This window comes from Thamnophis elegans, chromosome 10 (assembly GCF_009769535.1).
Source record: "Thamnophis elegans isolate rThaEle1 chromosome 10, rThaEle1.pri, whole genome shotgun sequence".
Taxonomy (NCBI): Eukaryota; Metazoa; Chordata; class Lepidosauria; order Squamata; family Colubridae; genus Thamnophis; species Thamnophis elegans.
Window position 1 is genome coordinate 198,353 of NC_045550.1, and position 18,216 is coordinate 216,568.

The window sequence follows — 18,216 nt, forward strand, 5'->3', positions numbered from 1 at the left end:
ATGCTCCACAAATGTTACATTCAAAATGATTTATTATATCTATTTATCCAAATACATTTAAACAGATCTTTAAAGATATTGTGATAGATTACAGTTATTATTCTCAACCAGTCTGCTTCAGAAAGTTATGGACTGGAGGGGTTGGGCAGTATTTTCCTCTCTGAATGCATCTACTGTTTTGCTTTCATTTACTCCCAAAAAATCAAATCATTACACTATTTTCATGATAGATTAGCTTGACTTTTTTTTCATATAATTAAAAAAGGGATTCAGTTAGCCATTCATTGACAGTTTAACCAAGAATTCAACCCAAAATATGAACCAATAAAATAAAGTAAGCCTAAATATTAGACAGGCTATTGCAATATTGTCTTGATTACAGCACATTGATTGTGTTGGGTATGGACAACACCCTGAATTTTTGACCCTGAATTAACTTTTTTAAAAACAATTTGTTTGTACTGAGGGCTACATAATTCCTTTTCCTTGATGTCAAAATACATTGCTTTCTTTCAGATGATCAACTACAGTTCAATTAATAAGATAATAAATGAAAGCTAAGTTATTGCTAGCACATGCTGAATAATTGAGAAAGTCAAAGAATCATAAAAAGAAGTCAGTATATGTTTCACTGATTATAGGACAGTCTTCAATTGTTTCAATCATGTAAAACGGCGGAATTTGTTTGGAAATATGGGAACCACAGAACATTTCACTGTCCTCATACAAAATCTATACATAGGTCAGGAAACCAGAGTATGGAGAGGACATAGCGAGAGACTGACGCCAGGCTGGCAAAGAAACGAGAAAAGGTTACATACTCACCCTTGTTTTACAACCTATATATGGAGTAAATATTGAGCAAAGCTGTATTGGAAGAAGAAGAGTGCCTCTTTAAAACTGGAAGAAGAAGAAATATCACTAACCTGACCTATATTGAAGACACTATTCTGATGGCTGAAAATGTAAATGATCTGTAAGATGTAGCAGTAAAATCAAGGAGCACCCAAAAAAATGAAATTAAGATTCTGGCAATAGTTTTCCCTGTAACATTCTATGAAAGTCTTGGACTTTGAAAAAGCACAATAGAAAGACTAATGAGGCTTTTGAACTTTGGTGTTGCAGAAGACTTTTGAGAATACCAGAGATAGCCAAGAAAATGGGTGGGTGGGGAGGAGGGGGAGATCAAATAAACGCACCCAAAGTATAACACAAGAATTATACTTTCAAACTTGCAGGATTCTGTAATTGCAGCTTTACAGTAAAGCAGAAGCAACTTTATTGTATTTTTCTTGTCTGAGCTCACCTGGAAGTTTGATATTAAGAGTTGATGCTGACTTGATGGCACCTAACCAATTAATCAATCAGTCATGAACAATAGTTTTTAAGTCAATAAGGAATGACTTAAAGGGACTGTGTTTAATCATTTCATTCATTAGCACCCCAAGAGCAGTTGCCAAAATTACCATAGAGTCTTAACTGTATGCCATATGCATGGAGTCCTCATTAGGAGCTCAAGCACAATAGGTAAAATATGAAGCACAAAGCAGAATATGTTAGATCTATTATCTAGGATCACGAAAACCCTACATTTCACAGAAAACCTTATATACTCTATAATAGCTCCATGGTTCTCAAAGGCAACTGGAAAGTTCTATACACACGCACAGGGTTCTTATGCCTTTTTAAGAGAATACATCTCAGTGAACTATAACAAAAAACTACAATGAAAAAACAGAAATAACCAAACAACAGAAATAACAACACCAATATAATCTCCTCTTCCTCCTTCACTGCCCGTCAAATGTATTATTAAATTGACTCCTGTTTAGTTTCTTCAATAAAAATAGGTATAAACATTTTGTGCCTTAAATGGAAATAATTTCATTTATTTATTTATTTACATGATTTATTTGCCCACGCATTTCATAACAGAGACTCTGGACAATGGATTAAAACGAACATTACACCCTATAACTCATGATGTCCAAAATTAAAACATTAAACCAGGGGCGAAATCAACTTACCTTCACAAATGTGAGCGTGCACGCTTCACTCACATGCACCACCTACACACATACACAGAGCCTTCCGTGCATGCGCAGAGCATCAAAAATGGGGCGTGATGATATCTGAGTGGGTGGCGGAGCCTCCCACTGCCACCGGTTCGCCCAAGCTGGATAGAACCAGCTGAACTGCACCATTAAACTCTAAATCACAAAACTCAATTCAACAGCAAATCTCAGCTAATTTCCTGCCTCAAATATCAAGAAATGCAGGGACATCTTTAAAGCAAAAGGTTACCCAGGTTGGCCCACCAGAGGGACAGAGAGCAAGTGCAGCCACAGAGAAAGCACAACCTCTGGGTCCAAAGAGAACACCCAGTTTGATCACAAAAGATCACACATGCCTCCACTGCAAGATTTGGTGGGCTCAGCAGAAACAACGGGAAAAACAGTCCCACAAATATTTTCCGGTCACTTGATGCCATTTCAGTTACTTAATTAGTTCAATACGGTTATTTCAAAAGCGTGCATTAAAATATTACTATACCTGGAGAAATAGACTCGGCATACTCAACATTTTGATGACAGTTCTTTCGGAGGAAGCATAAAATGCACGGCAGACCCTTCTGTATCACTTCAAGGGGGGGAAATTCCAGAGGGCAATGCCTGAGATTTAAGGCTGTCAGGGAAGCTACGTTGCCTGCCAAAAGAAGAAAGCCAAATAGGCAATGTTAAAATGGTTTAGGAGAAAAAGATCTTCCTGTTATTATTATTTAAGTGATTACTTAATTATAAAGTTACTTAGAAACAATGAGACTGTTGGGTCTGCAAGAAAATACACTTAGGGCATTCAAGTTTTAATACGTTTGTGGAAGAGCATGAAGGAAGAACGGCCCCTTGTCTCAGGGACAAGCTCTTCTACAGCAGCCAAAGCTTCATAGAAAATGGCAGCTTTTGTTTTCTGCTAATCCCAGTAAGTGAGGACCTCAGCAAACATTAGTTAGTTAGTTAGTTAGTTAGTTAGTTAGTTAGTTAGTTACTTACTTACTTACTTCCTGCTTTGTATATCAAGCACACAGATTTTACCCGGGATAGGCAATTTGAAGAAACTCAGGTCCAAGCCAGAGGAGGTATTCGGCAGGTTCTGACCAGTTCTGGAGAACCGATAGCGGAAAGTTTGAGTAGTTTGGAGAACCGGTCAATAGCACCTCTGACTGGCCCCACCCCCATCTATTCTCTGCCTCTCAAGTCCCAGCTGATTGGGAGGAAATGGGGATTTGGCTGTAACCTTCCCCTGCCACACCCACCTAGCCATGCCCATAGAAAGGGTAGTAAAGTTTTTTGAATCCCGCCACTTTCCCAAGCCATACATGGCAACCAGTGCATGTCGTTCTAGGGGAACACAAAACTTCTCATGCTGCTGCGCTTTGTATCAGCTAAAGCTTCCAGATATACTTTGCAAGAGCAGCCTTATAGATTCACAACTGAGGGTCATCGGCAAACGATAATACCTGACTTCAATTAACAGATGACTTTAAACCTCAGACTCATGTAGATATTAAAGAGTAGGGGCAAGAGCATGGAGCCCAGAGACACACGTCAGATGCCTCCAGGTCAAATTCTCCTCCCAGCCACTGAAAACACTGAATACTGCAAACCCAGCACTGCAACACTGCACTCTCATTGCTAATTCTCTTAGGAGGATACCACGATATTAAAATCTGCTGAGAGATTATGGGGGACTAGGAAAGATGCAGAAACAGGAGAAAGAGCCAGGCATTGCAGCTTTCATCACCACAATTAAATGCCTAATATGGGCTCCTATTTACGCTTGCTTGGATTTACTCTTCAATTTTGATGAACAACTTGCTCAGAAAACCAAGAAGCGCCTTAGGACAATGAGTGAAAAATCCAGTACAGGGTCCTCACCATAGGCTCATTCCAGACTGCCATCAAATACTTGGAAAACAATCTAAAGTCCTTCTGAAATCTTGCAAGGTCCATTAATTGCCTGGAGTGGGCTGGCTAAATGGGTCCCACTTTCTTACACTGGGGAGCCGAAATGCTCTGACAGGGCAAAGGACCAATTAAAGGTAGTCTTCAATTTACAGCTAATTTAGTGACCATTCAAACTTACAACGGCACTGTAAAGTGACTTATGACTGTTTTTCACACTTATGACTGTTGCAGCGTCCCTATAGTCACATGATCAAAATTCAGGTGCTTGGCCGTTGGCTCATATTTATGACGGTTGCAGTGTCCCAGGGTTACATGATCCCCTTTTGTGACATTCTGACGAGCAAAGTCAACCGGGAAGCCAGATTCACTTAACAACAACGTCACTCTTAAAAACTTAACTGTAGCAAAAAGGTCATAAAATAGAGCAAAGCTCACTTAACAAACGTCTCTTCTTAACAACATACATTTTGGGATCAACTGTGGTTGTAGGTTGAGGACTGCCTGTATATCATCCTCCACTTTCAAATCAGGTTGCAACTAATCTATGGCCCAAAGGGAAAAGTCTAATGGGTAACCCTGGTATGTGCCAGGCTTCCCAATGGCTCCAATGCCCGTTTTGCAACAGAATCTAGCAGTTCAAGGAGAAGGTCCTTGTGCAGCAGGGACGCCAGTAGAGAAGCAATTGCTCTCTAGAACTCACCTTAACAAAACAGAGTAAGAGGACCACAGAGCTGGGAGGGACATTGGAGGTCTTCTAGTCCAACAGAAAACCCCATACAGTTCAAGAAAATGGTTGTCTAATAATCTCTTCTTAAAGGCTTCCAGGGATGGAACACCCACAGCGCCTGGGGGCAAGAGGGTCCTTCAACCAGAAGGTCTTCTTCTGCTTGATTATCTGAACAGCAAAAACTCTGAAAATGCCATCAGACCCAAGTTCTAAGATGCAGGAAGATCAGGTCCCGGTGGCTGCAGAGCCTAGTGATTCAATAGCCACCGGAGCCAACACACTGACGGCAGGGCCCATCCTTCTTTCGCTAATACGGGTGCCAAGAAGCAGCACCAACTTCAGAGAATCCTTATGAACAAGCAGAAAGATGCTGACCTTGCAAGAAAGCCCCGTGCATCATTACTGGCAATTACTGAGCAGGAAATGTTTCGGCCGAGTGTGCTTGGCGGGGAGAAGATTTAATCTATGCAGGCAGGACTCCTTCTCTTACTGGAAGCAACTTTGGTATCTTCATTTGTGAATTCCCGTCCTTGGTTTCTGCTTGTTTTGACCTTGGTGTTGTTTCTGGCCAAGCATCTGACCCGTCCCTTGTACTTTTCAAGGTATTCTAAAGTAATGGATTACAAACTGCCTATTTCAGAGGTGGGTTACTCCCGGTTTGGCCCGGATTGGGCAAACCGATAGCAGCGGCGGCATGAGGCTCTGCCCACCCACCCAGACGCTTCTACGCATGTGCCTTTACGCACCTAAACTGGTATTTTAAAAATTGGCAACCCACCACTGGTCTATTTGGATTACACCTTCTCCCCTAGCCTCTCAAGTAAGCTGTCACGCCCGCGCACACACATTCTTTCCCTTGCCTCCCCTGCCTGTCTGCTGCCATCTACGTCCAGGTATCCAGGTTTCCTAACGTTTTTTTACAAGACCTGCTGCAAAATAATTGTTCATAAACTTTATATGTGTGTCTGTGTGTGTGTGTGTGTGTATTCCTGTACAATATCTCTGCAGGTTTGGACCCCAATTGCCTGCATTACGCCAGAACTTTGCCTGTCTACTTCCACAAGCATTTTATTTTTACACTGAAGCCATGACACACACACACACACACACACACACACACACAAAAGCCATTAAGGCTTTATGGGTGACACCCGTCACCATCATCACCAACTCAATCCTGGCTTCACAGCTGAAAATGCAGGTGGCAAATCTATGGGAGAGGACTTCTGCCCCCCCCCCCCAAGCCCACCCCCACACAGCAAGTGGGCTGGCTCACTTATAGTCAACTATAATGATGAAGGTAGTTCTTGTTATATATTGGTCTGGTATTCAGTTACAGCAGCTGGAACCCATCAAGAACCTGACGACCTGATCTTCAATACCAAGAGGCTGGGAGATAGGTGGCAGTCCCCCAAATGTATCATCCCTGTGACTGGTTCCCCTACTCATATATATCACACCCTTGCTGGAATTACTCTCTCTCACCTTAATTTCACCTCCTCACTTTCCACTTCTTAGGCTAAAGACCATATGCATGTAATCTCCCAAGGACATATGCATTTTCATCACCCATGGCAGATGATAAAACCTCTCTTCACCGCTCCTGCCCGCTCAGACGTTCAGCAACAAAGGTGGTAAAACAATTGTAGGTCACCATCCCCTCCCTTTACCACCCATTCTTCCCAAAATATCAGCCTCTCTCCTCCAGCCCCCATATAGTTTAATAGGGTTGTAAATCACATTAAATCAGTCTCCTCTAAGTCAGTCCCAGACCATATAAATGGGAAAACGAAAATAGAAAAGGCCCAGTGAGACAGATGCAACGTCAACCTTCTCATTTGGTCATAGAGGGCAAGTAGCCAGAATAGCTGTGGGCCTTGGGTCAATAACAAGCTTTGATGTGATCTACTTCTACCACTCCAGCTTTCTCCAGATAATCCTGAGGCCTAAAACAACTATCAGTGCTCTTTTGGCCAGCCCGTCCCATTATCCAGGTAGAAAAGAAGTTATTCCAAGATCCAGTCTGGGTTGGCCACTGGGACCATAGCTTTACTCCTCCGAGCTTTCAGACTCATGCTGGATCCCATCCTATGTGCTTGCGGTTATTCTGTGAGTCATATTTATGTGGAGTCTTCCCATTGGTCGATTGGTGTGTTGATGGCCAGCAATTGGCTGTTGTTTCCTTGTGCTTCCAAGTCCTCGGCTTGGAAACAGCCAATTGCCGGCCATCAACACGCCAATCGACCAATGGGAAGACACCACATAAATACGACTCATAGAATAGCCCAACATACATATTCCAGTAGAAAGAAGTTCCTTGAGGATGGGCTCCAGCACAAGCTCGAAACTCTGGTCTTGGTGACCAACCCAGATTTCATTTTGCAACATTATCCTGGGACATGCATATTCGCGAGAAATAGCAAACTTCATATGTGAGAAGTAACACCACGCATATATGTTCTTCTGCATAGGTGCAAGGACCAGGCCGTTTGCTCCATTGTAGGGCTATCTATGAGCCAGCAAAGTAGAAAGCCACAGCTGCTGGTGAAGCTGATCCTCGTGCTGCTAATTCCCAAGACTATGCTGTGCTGGCTTCCATCTATAGCTGCTATATATCTGTACATTCCACCACTGCTGCAGCTGGGACCAATTCCAAGCAAGGAAGATGTAAGATTTTTTAAAAAGCTATTTAAAAAATCAGTGCACACAGTCCGCATCTTTAAAAGCAAGCAAAACACCATTAATTCCAAACACCTATAAAGTCATGGATATTATCTTAGTGTCTTAGGAGCCTCTTCATCCTAAAACTAAGCAGAAATTTCCTAATAGAACAATTAATCAATGGACCGACTTGCCTCCAGAAATTATGGGTACTCTTTAACACTGCAGGTTTTTAAGAAGATATTGAACAATGATTTCTATGAAATTATGTAGAGTTTCCTGCTTGAGTTGGGGATTGCATAGAAGATCTCTAAGGTCCCTTCCAACTTCTGTTATTCACCTACTTTTTCTCCTGGAGCTCCACCTTATATAAAGGAATTTCTTTTAATAGGCAATGAAGGAGACACCATTCAGTACCAATTCTGTATAGGTCCTTGTAACATTCCACTGATACAACTGCCCTACATATCAAACAGGCCCTGAAAAATATATTTCTATTCCTACTGCTTGGGGTATGTAACTCCAGAAATTGTTTTTCACGGATGTCTCCACTAGAGGGCAGGCAATCCCCTTATCTTTGCTGTATTTAATGTTTATGCTATTTCTTATAGATCCCAAATTTAAAATGTTGTTTTAACCAACAGCGTACACTGTGAAAGAAGGGTCTTCTCATCTGGGCAGCCCCTTATAGCTTTTAGACATGGGAAAACATAAGAGGTTCTGGAGAGAAAATATTATCTGGATATCTTGAAAAAATTCTGAATAAAGTCATTATATGCATAATAAATGTCCTGTATGCAATACAGGTAGGTGGTCCTTGACTTATGACCACAACTGCGCTCAAAATTTATGTTGCCAAATGAGACATTTGTTGAGTTTGCTCCATTTTATGACCGTTCTTGTCACAGCTGTTGGGTGAATTACTGCAGTTGTTAAGTTAGTAACACAGCTATGTATTGAGTGAACCTGGCTTCCCCATTGGCTCCGCTTGTCAGAAGGTTGCTAAAGGAAATCAGACGACCCTGGGACACTGCAACCATCCAAATTTTGATCATGTGACCTTGGGGATTCCGCAATTATTTAAGTATAAAAAACAGTCATAAGTCACTTTTTTTCCAGTGCCATCGTAACCTCAAACAGTCACTAAATGAACTGTAATAAGTCAAGGACTACCTGTAAATGTCTCTAAAAAATGAGAGTGGGATAAAACCTGATTAGAATTATTGTTAGGACTGAATTTAAATCTAAACTATTAGGACCAAAATCTACTCTGTTATCCATAGTTCTTAATTTCCCATTGCACTTAACACATTTGGATAAAAAGTGTATTGAAAAATGTTTGAATTATATCATACCAAAATGTAAAACATACGTAAGTTATAACATATTTATTTTTCCCTTTACAGAAGCCTGTTTAATTTCATTAAGAAATATGTTACAGTACAAATACATTTGGGTAATGTAAGGTAAACAGAACCAATATATAACTGGGAGAAACAATATGAAAACTGCCAAGATCATAATGCAGGTAATAACACATTTTTTCACACTGCCTTCAAAGTAGTATTTTAAAATGTCCACTCACAGCTTGAGTAATTATTATTTCTGCTGTTTTGCTCTTATTTCTCAAAAGGGTAGTACTTAGCATTCTGCATTAGTCTATATTTTATTCATGATTACATGTATATTTGCACATAAATTATTTCTGTAAAAGCAGTGCTGGAAGACAAATACCTTTCTATATTATTCTAAATTGCTGTCAGCTAAACCCCATTATTAAGGTCGTAAAACAATTTTTCTTTTCAAGAATGCTCCTCAACAGTAATAAAAACAGTAGTCGTGCTATGACCAGTTTCAAATCTTCTGTGCCACTCTCCCATTCTTCTTATCTGTTCTCATGGGAATTTTAACTTCTGATATAATATACAAAAATAACTTCACATAGGCCTTGTTGGTAATTTCATGAGAAATACTTAGCATGCGCGGCAGAGAGCCAAAGACCAGCTGGGCCGGTGGGAGGAGCGCACGCATGTGTGATGACGGGGCTGAACTGGGGCGAGAGGAGGCGCTGCTGCCGCCCCCTCTGGCACACATCCCACGGGTTCTCCACCATGGCTCCAGGCAAACTATTTCTGTAGAACTATTGAACCTTTTATTTACTAAATGTAGAAAAATGGACAAGGTAAATGTTGACAGAAGGCAGCGGAAGGCAGTTATAGGGCTTTTTGTGATGAATAAATATTTGTCAAAAGAAGCAAAATGGCTGTTTATGACTTCTCTGTATATGAAAGTGAGAGAATGGGAATAGCGTCAGGAGAAACACAAAAGTGGTTAAGTGCAGTGAGAAAAGGTTGCTTAAGAAGATGAAACAAAGACGTTAATGATCTCTTGTGGGAAGAAACTGGCTGTCAGATAACCCATTAAGTGAAACACCTCAGTTTCCGTTTGAAGGTAATATTCAATCAATCAATAGAAATAACTACAGGTAGTCCTCAATTTACAACCATTTGATTAATGACTGTTCAAAGTTACAATGGTACTGAAAAAAGTGACTTATGACCAGTTTCCACACTTACGGCCACTGCAGTAGCCCCAGTCATATGATCCATCTTTGGGGAAAACCTTGTTTAAAAAAAAGAAAATGAAATAAAAAGAGATAGGAACAAAAATGAAGTAATTACGTCGACTGAATATTGAAGTGGATAATCAGTACAAAGTAAGTGCACTGAGGCAATTTGGCCACATACCGAAAATGAATGAGGATAAAGATGCAAAAGAAATATTTAAAAGAATAGTGAATAGGTTCAGAAGAAAGAAAAGACCAAGAAATCTGTGACTGAATGCAACTGATGAAATCCTCAGAAAGAAAAATGTGAGAGGCCTAAATAAGAAAAAGCAGTACGTGAAGTAGTATAAGGGTATGATTAAAAACAAGAATGATTTGCAAGGATAGGAAAATATTGTGTAGTGTAGTTGTAAACTAGATGAAGCTACAGCATATTTCTTTTCCTTTTCTCTTAACTCGTGTCACTAATGCCATTTGTTCTGTTTTTCTGAACTTAGCCTCATCCTGCTTACCCCAGAAGGAGTTTCTTGAAAGGAATATATGTATGCTAAGTTTAGTTAGATATTATTAAAGGGACAGAGTACTTACCAAGCTCCACTGGTAGCCTTTTAATAGGATTTCTCTCTAACAGGAGAGTTTTCAGCTGCCTTTTTAATAAATCAGAAAATATTTAAATATATGACAAATATGATCAGTCATGAAAATAAGAGATAATGTATATATTCTTTTATTATTTTAATGAAAAATTAGAACTTTCATTAAGTAGAATATTGTTTAACATCATCAAACTCTGCTGTACATATTGGGAGAGCATTTTATTTTATTTTATTTATTGAATTTATATCGCTGCCTATTCGCACATGGAGACTCAAGGTGGCTTACAGAATATAAAACCTCATTTAAAACAATAAAACTAATATAAAATAATCAAATAAATTAATATAATAAAAACAAGCCCACCCCCTTATACCCCACTCCAGCACAGATCACACGAGCCATTTAATGGGCTACATCTCACTCTGGGTTCCCCAGGCCTTACAGAGCCTTCCGGAAAAGTGTTAAGAGTGCTGGCCATTCTAATCTCTGGTGGCATGATGTTCCAGAGAGAGGGCGCCACCATGGAGAAGGCCCTTCTTCTGGTCCCACCAGGTGTATCTCCCTAGGGGACGGGACCCACCGCATCCCCTGTGTCCCCACTTTGATGGGTCGGGTAGATGTGACCGGCAAGAGATGGTCCCTCAGATAACCTGGTCACAAGCCATGAAGGGCTTTAAAGATGGCAACCAGCACCTTGAATTGCACCCGGAAGCATATTGGCAGCCAACGCTGCTCCCACCGGAGAGGTGATGCATATGCACACTGGGGTCTGCACTAAACCATGCGGGCCACTGCATTTTGCACCAACTGGAGCTTCAGGATGCTTTTCAAGGGCAGAGCATGTTGCAATGGTCAAGATGGAAGTGACTGCCACATGAGTGATTGTGAGTAGGGACAGCATACTTTGAAATTAGCTTCTTTCTAGCATTAAGAGCTATTTCAAACACATTCCTTTGCAGACTATAATAAATGCAAAAAAGGGCACAGCAAACAGACTCATATTGTTTTCTTCACATGTTATTATGTCAACTGGGAAAGAACAGAAACAGTGAAGAAAGCTCCCTGTAGACCCTAGTTTTCTGCAGTCCATTATTTTGGTGTGTCCCCCCCCCCCAATCTAGCTTGCTTCTAGTATCAGCCAAAAAAATGAAGCATTTGCAGGGAAGTGCCATGACATACAGAATTCCCTTCAATTGCCCACAGATGTCTTCTGAAGATGAGGGACAGAATATCTGTCATGGGATTGCTCTTAGCACAGCTGTGAACTCTAACTTGGGAAACAAAGTCTCTTTAAAGTCAACCTAATATTAAAAGCAGCAATGGTCCTGTTTGGGTTAAAAGTCAAACTAGCAGTGCCAGAATAGTAGCTAGGTGCTTCCTAAATACTGAGTAATTTCAGAATATACCAACATATGCTTCAGAAATTGAGCAATTTCATAAAGTAATGAGCCATTAGCCGCCACAAAATTAATCAGTTTGACTTTTAAGGTTGTTCAAGGAGATGGTTCATTGTAGGATATCTCTGCCTGGCTGAATATGGAAAGAAGGCATGTCAAGGTTTTAGAAAGGAGTCAGTTTTCCTCATTTTATCCATTTCTTTTGATATAAAATAAGATCTCACTCCTTCTAGAAGTTGGCATATACTTGACTAACAGAACATCTGTTCCTATCCTTAATTTATTTAAAACTACATATTACTGTATATACATTATTTTGAAAAGCTTGCTTATATATTTATCATGGAAAAATGCACCCGTGTAGCATATTTTTTTAAAATAGATGAAATCAAGGCTCTACATCAATCACCTACTTAAGAATTAAATCTGGTTGTTATTATTAGTTGCCCCGCACTTTAATAGTGATACTGATGACACATGGCCTCTTACAAATGAGAAACAATCCTAAAGGGCACCAAATAATAACATCTCTTCATATTTTGTCAAAGCAATGGAGAAGAAACTTTGGCACTTTTTAATTTAATCTGTATTTTATAAATGTGTGTTTGTGTGTGTGTGTGTGTTTTTGTAGCATTTCCTAATGTCTCTTCAGCCAGGCTATTTTAAGGACAAAGAATTGCTGAAGGGTAGTCATATCAGTGCTTCCTGGGCAACTTTATAACGTGTGGATTTCAACTCCCAGAATTCTTCAACCATCATGGCCATTGTTAAGAATTCTAAATGAATGAAGACCATTCATTGCAAAAGTATTTCCAATACAGGCAGTTCTTGACTTACCACCACAATTGAGTCCAACATTTCTGTTGCTAAATGAGCCATTTGTAGGTGAATTTTGCCCCATTTTACGATGTTTTTTATCACAGTTGTTAAGCGAATACTGCAGCTGTTAAGTTAGTAACATGGTTGTTAAATGAATCTGTCTTCCCCTTTGACTTTGTAAGAAGGTTGCAGAGCATAACTCCAGTATACTTTAACTGTCATAAATACGAACCAGTTGCCAAGCACCCAAATTTGGATCATGTGACCATGTAGCTATTGTAAGTCGAAGGCTACCTGTATTTTGTTCTTTTGATTATAATTAGGGTTAATATTTAATCATACATGGTACTACTATTCAATGTATTGAGTAGTAGATACATGATATCTACATGAACAACTTCCTTTAAAAAAAAAACAATAGACATATTATATAGCAGAAAACTTACTTGTGGCATCCAATCCCAGAAGGAAGCTCTTTCAACTTATTATAGCGCAGATCTAGCCAAGTAAGATTTGACAGACTCTGAAAAAAATCTTCAGGAATTACACAAAGGGAATTTCCTTCCAGATGTAAATACTAAAATGAGAGTCAAGAGGGAGGGTGGCAGAGAGAGAGAGAGAGAGACAGACAGCGCGAGAGACAGACAGACACGCAGACAGAGATATGAGTAGCCTATCCTTAGCAAATTATTTGAGACTAATGATTTCTCCCAAAACGATAACAAGCGTTAAAATTATTTAAGTAATTTTTAAAGGATTATCAAGGATATAGTAATCTTAAAATGTAATTTGTATATAGTGGGAATCTCAAGTGGGAAAGCATCTATTTTTTTCAGCTATCCTTTAATTAGGTATGTTAACAGTGAAAGACTTACTCTAAGGTTAAATAATCTATACATTTCTGCAGTAAGATGTTGTAAATCTTTTCGACTTAGATCCAGAGAGACCGCTGAATTAGATACCAGTTTTTCAAGAGCTCGGTGGATGCGCCTTGATGAACTAGAAACTGAATCACTCCGCCTTTGAGTATTTTGACGGTTATCTCCACTGCCATTGTTTTCTGTATAATACCACTTTTCTTCCATTTGTTAGTTAACTTTGATAAAGCCAGAAAGTCTAGCAGCTCTGTATTCAAAGATAATCAACTGAAAAATAACAAAAAGAATATGCGTAAATCAACAATATAAATAATTGTTTATAAATGAATTTAATATTAGTAGAATAACTTTTTCTTAAATAATATCTACTTTGCTTTACAATTATTGTTAGTTATAATACTGCAATACTGGAGAACACTGATAATTGCTTTCTAATATTGTTAATATCACTAGCACTTCAAAACAAAAGACAAAAAAAATCCCCTCTAATCTCATTTGGATTATTTGTGGAGCTTACAAATTAGTTGTCAAAAAATTGGACCGGAGGGAGTGTGGTTTCATGTGTTGCCTGCATTCAGCGGACAGGGCCTCCCTTGTTTGCATGGCCCAGTTTCTGGCATGCTATGGATCAGTGCCAGTCCGTGGACCAAGGGCAGGGAACCCCTAGGGCCTCCTTCTAATTTAAGCCTTCTTTTGCAACCGCATGTGGAAGAAAGCCTTGGCTGGCGTATGAACAAGGGCCCAGAGTGGGTCTGAATGGAGGGCCTGGTCATCGCACAAGTGGAGGCCCTGACTGGCATGCAAGAGAAGCTGCACCCCTGAAAGGTTAGATGGCATGAGAGAAGACTTCCCAATGGCCTGACAGCATGGGGCGGGTGGGCTGGGTGATGGGGGCCGCTGACAGCAGCAGGTAGACAGGCAGCCAAAGGACAGTAGCAATGCAGACGGGGCAATTTTGTTCATGCAGGAACGCTGCAACGGTGCTGGATGAGGTTCCTGAGAATACCACGGACAGCCAAGAACATATACAAAATGGTCTCTTTTGAGTGACACGTGACCAAATGTCAAATCATCCTACTTTGAACACAGTATGCAAAGAACTAGCTCTCCAGAGAAGGCTCTAGTGCTGGAAGAAGGAGGAGGAGGAAAGAGAAAATGAGAAATAGCCAAGATAAATGGACTCAGTTACAGTGGCAATGAAGGCACCATTGGAAGACCTGAAGGACCAGGGAGAAAATTTGCAACAAGCTGGTGGCACCTAATCAAATTAATAATCGTTGTTTTTCCAATAAAAGTATCCAAAGGGAGACTGACAGTTGCAAATGTAGTTCTAGTTTCAGCTCCAAACCTCAATAGAAAATAACCCTATTGTGTACCCCATTGAACTTCAACAGAACTCTACATTTCTAAGGAAACAATAGTTTTTTCCCCCCCTCTAGCTTATCTTTTATGATATAGACTGAAAGTAGTCATTGTTTAGTGGCCACAATTGGGACTGGCAACTCAATCGTTACGCAAAGTAGTTGGTAACTGAAACTATGCTTACAGTATGGTCTTACTTCAGTTTTTATTTGCTTTATAGACCTGCCAAGGTCATAAATGTTAGGATTGATAACATTACTTTTTCATCAGCATCATAATTGTGAACAGTCCATGTAGAAGGCAGTCACTAAACAAGGACAATCCTATCATAGCCTTCTTGCCATCCATGTAAAAACTATTTCCTTTAGTCTCTGCTTCTGAACTCTCAGAGCACTGCTGTTTTTCAAGCGCTTCCATCATAGAAGCATCATTTTTTCCTTCGTTCCACCCACTCAAAGTGTCTTTTTCTATCATGCATGTTCTATAATAAAATTCATTACCTCAGTCACTTAACTTACATTTGTTTTTCTAGTTTTACTCACAGCAATAGGATGTTATGAGTATAAAAGATAAAATTGACAGCAGTCCTCCTTCTAATGACTCATAAGAAAAACTCAAGTCTATACTCTTCAAGTTTATTTATGATTTTTTATTTTACATAAATAAACCTTCGGTGCTGGATATCTATCTCCCACTATCTCCTGCTACCATAGTGCATTCATGCACTATGCTCAGCTCTCATATTGTGCATTTGAAGAGTAGATGGAAAAGATAGGACAGAGCCAGTCTTCCTTTTCCCTGGACCTAGAAAATATATACAGGATAAGATACCCTACGTATCAGATCCCCCATTTCTGTTCTCCTGGCCCCATCTTTCCTTCAGAGCTTTCTCGTGAGGCTTGGGAGCAGACGACAAGAGCAACAGTTTCTTAGGTTTTTTTTAACTTTCACCAACAGGCTTTAAAGCAATCGGCTAAGCCATCACTGGCCCATTTCCAGAATCCTTGGGAAACATGAAAGAATATAGTTAGGTTTTATTGTGCTTTGAAACTCTGGGCGCCGCCATAAGTTCTAGCCTTAGGCACAAACCAGCGGGTGACCTCCAGCCAGCCATTCTCCCTCGGCCCTCCTGAGGAGGAGGAGGAGGAGACAAGGGCCGGCCTGGAAGTTTCTGGAAGTTGAAAGCTCAAGGTGAGACATAGTCCCTCAGGCCCTTGGCCAAGGATAAAAACACTGAACTGAAAGAACACAGACAAAAAAGGAAAATACATATCACACACACACACACACACACGCACGCACAAATATGCACACACATACATAACACGTGTGTGTGTGTGTGTGTGTGTGTGTTCTATTCTGCGTGGATGTGTGTGTGCGCAGCACCCTCCTCCTAGCACCCACAATTCCTCGGCAGCCAGTGTGTGTGTGTTTTTTTTCTAGGAGACTCCGTCCCGCGTGTCGCCTGCTTCCTGCCCCCCCTTTCCTTCACCTCCAAGGCGACCCCGGGGCCGCCTGGGGATCCCGGGTGGGCCCCCAACCCCTCTCCCTCCCTCCCTCCCCGGCCTCTCAGCCAGGCACCCGCGGAGGCCCCCTTCCTGCCCCCTCCACGATTCCGCCTAGTTCTTGGCCGCTTCTGCTGCTGCTCCCCCCTTCCGACGGCTCTCCCGCAGCCGCCCGGTGGGACCGCCTGCGGTGTTTCTGTGGGGCAAATCCCTTTTCTTTCCCCCTGGGGAGTGAAGCTTCCCCCAGGTTGGACGTAACTCTCCCCCCCCGCCCCCTCCTGAGAGAGTCCCCGGAGAGGAAGGCGACGGTCCCCCTCTCTCTCTCTCTCTCTCCCCTCGGCTCTTCCACCTTCGGCGTCCTCCGGGGTCGATGAACCTTCGCCTCCAGGTGGAATAAGGCGGCAGGGAGTCGCTTCCCCCCGAGGCTCCTCTTGGGCTCCCTCGCCGCCCTCAGCCCCCGTCCCTCCTCCGCCTCCTCCTCCTCCTGCCGCCTCGACACTTACTCCGCCGAGCGGCGCGGGGAAGGGGCGGCTGTTTTGGGGAGCTCCGCTGCTCTGTGCCGCCCCCCCCACCCACCGGCCTCCCAGCCGCGGCCTGTGTCGGCCTCTCCGCCCTTTCTTTATGCCGTGGCCCGGAGGGAGCAGGCTGCCCCCCCCCACCGGTCGCCATAGTAACCCTCCTCAAGCGGCTGGGGGGCGGCGGGGCAGGCCGCGCTCCGGCCCCGGGAGGGAGGGAGGGAGGGGGCTGCTTCTGCGGGGGGGGCTCTCGGTGGCTTCTGCGTTTTGCACGGAGGGGGGGGGGGGTCCCCGCCTGCTCGCTTTCTCGGGGAGAACAGGGCGGGAGGGGAGGGGGAGAGGCGGGGGCTGCCCCTCCTTTCAGATCGTCCCTCGCCCACCGTCTGTCGCCTCGGCCCCCCCCCCCAGCCCCCGCTCCCCCCCCCCAGTGCCGCCTCCTCCTCCTCCTCCCCGTAACCTCACATGCCCCCTTCCTCCTCCTCCTCCTCCCCCCCCCCCCGCGCTCGGCTTTATTTTAGGCGCAGGTTTAAAATAGGGAAATCTGCGGAAAGCCAAAGTCTCTGGCAGCTCCGAAAGCAGCCCGCGCCCTTCCCTAGCGCCCCCCCCCCCCCGCGTGCTTTCTAATTGGCAACCGTCCCCCCCTCGGGTCTCTGCTGCAGGTTCTTCTCTCCTTCCTTACCTGGCCTGTTTCGGCACCAGCCTGGTTTTGAAATAAGGGCAGTCCTGTCCTTCCCTTGAGTTACAACAGCCCTGGGAACCGTGGCTTCCATAGTTGCCACCTTTGCAGCAGCATCCCCCCAGGGACCATGCAGTCGAAATCCAAAGGCTTGGCCACTGGCTCCTATTTGTGACGGTTGCAGTGTCCCGGAGTCATCATGCGATCCGCTCTTGCAGCCTGAGAAGCGAAGTCAGTTGGGAAGCCAGATTCACTTAACAACTGGGTTATTAGTTTTCCAACTGCAGTGATTCACCTAACAACACTGGCAACAAAAGTCATAAAATGGGGCAGAACTCACTTAACAAATGTTTCACTTCACAACAAAAATTGTGGGCTCAGATGTGGTCATAAGTTGAAACTGCCTGTACTAAAACCGGCCACCGCTTTGTCCTGGGCGAACACTGTCCTGTGAGCCCCACCCTCCTATTGGGTCTCTCGGGGGACCCTCCGCCAGGGTCAGAGTTTCCACAGTATTTGGACAGAATCACAATCTGATACCTTTTTAA

The 18,216-nt window shown here is 42.5% G+C and overlaps 1 protein-coding gene across 4 annotated transcripts in view; it reads right to left on the reverse strand.

Moving 5' to 3' along the window:
• LRRC27 (leucine rich repeat containing 27) overlaps window positions 1-17,839 on the reverse strand; it is a 54,762-nt gene extending 36,923 nt beyond the window's left edge. The window contains exons 1-5 of one of the 4 annotated variants that reach the window (XM_032225471.1): window positions 16,981-17,140; window positions 13,608-13,877; window positions 13,179-13,309; window positions 10,508-10,566; window positions 2,554-2,706 (exon numbers count right to left, since the gene is read on the reverse strand). In XM_032225471.1, the coding sequence (XP_032081362.1) occupies window positions 2,554-2,706; window positions 10,508-10,566; window positions 13,179-13,309; window positions 13,608-13,817 (553 nt within the window). In that variant the 5' untranslated portion in view covers window positions 13,818-13,877; window positions 16,981-17,140. Of the gene's footprint in view, window positions 1-2,553; window positions 2,707-10,507; window positions 10,567-13,178; window positions 13,310-13,607; window positions 13,878-16,826; window positions 16,921-16,980; window positions 17,141-17,671 lie in introns of those variants that run through there. The other 3 variants (XM_032225470.1, XM_032225468.1, XM_032225469.1) reach the window with 3 other exon arrangements.
• Window positions 17,840-18,216: the final 377 nt, after the last annotated feature.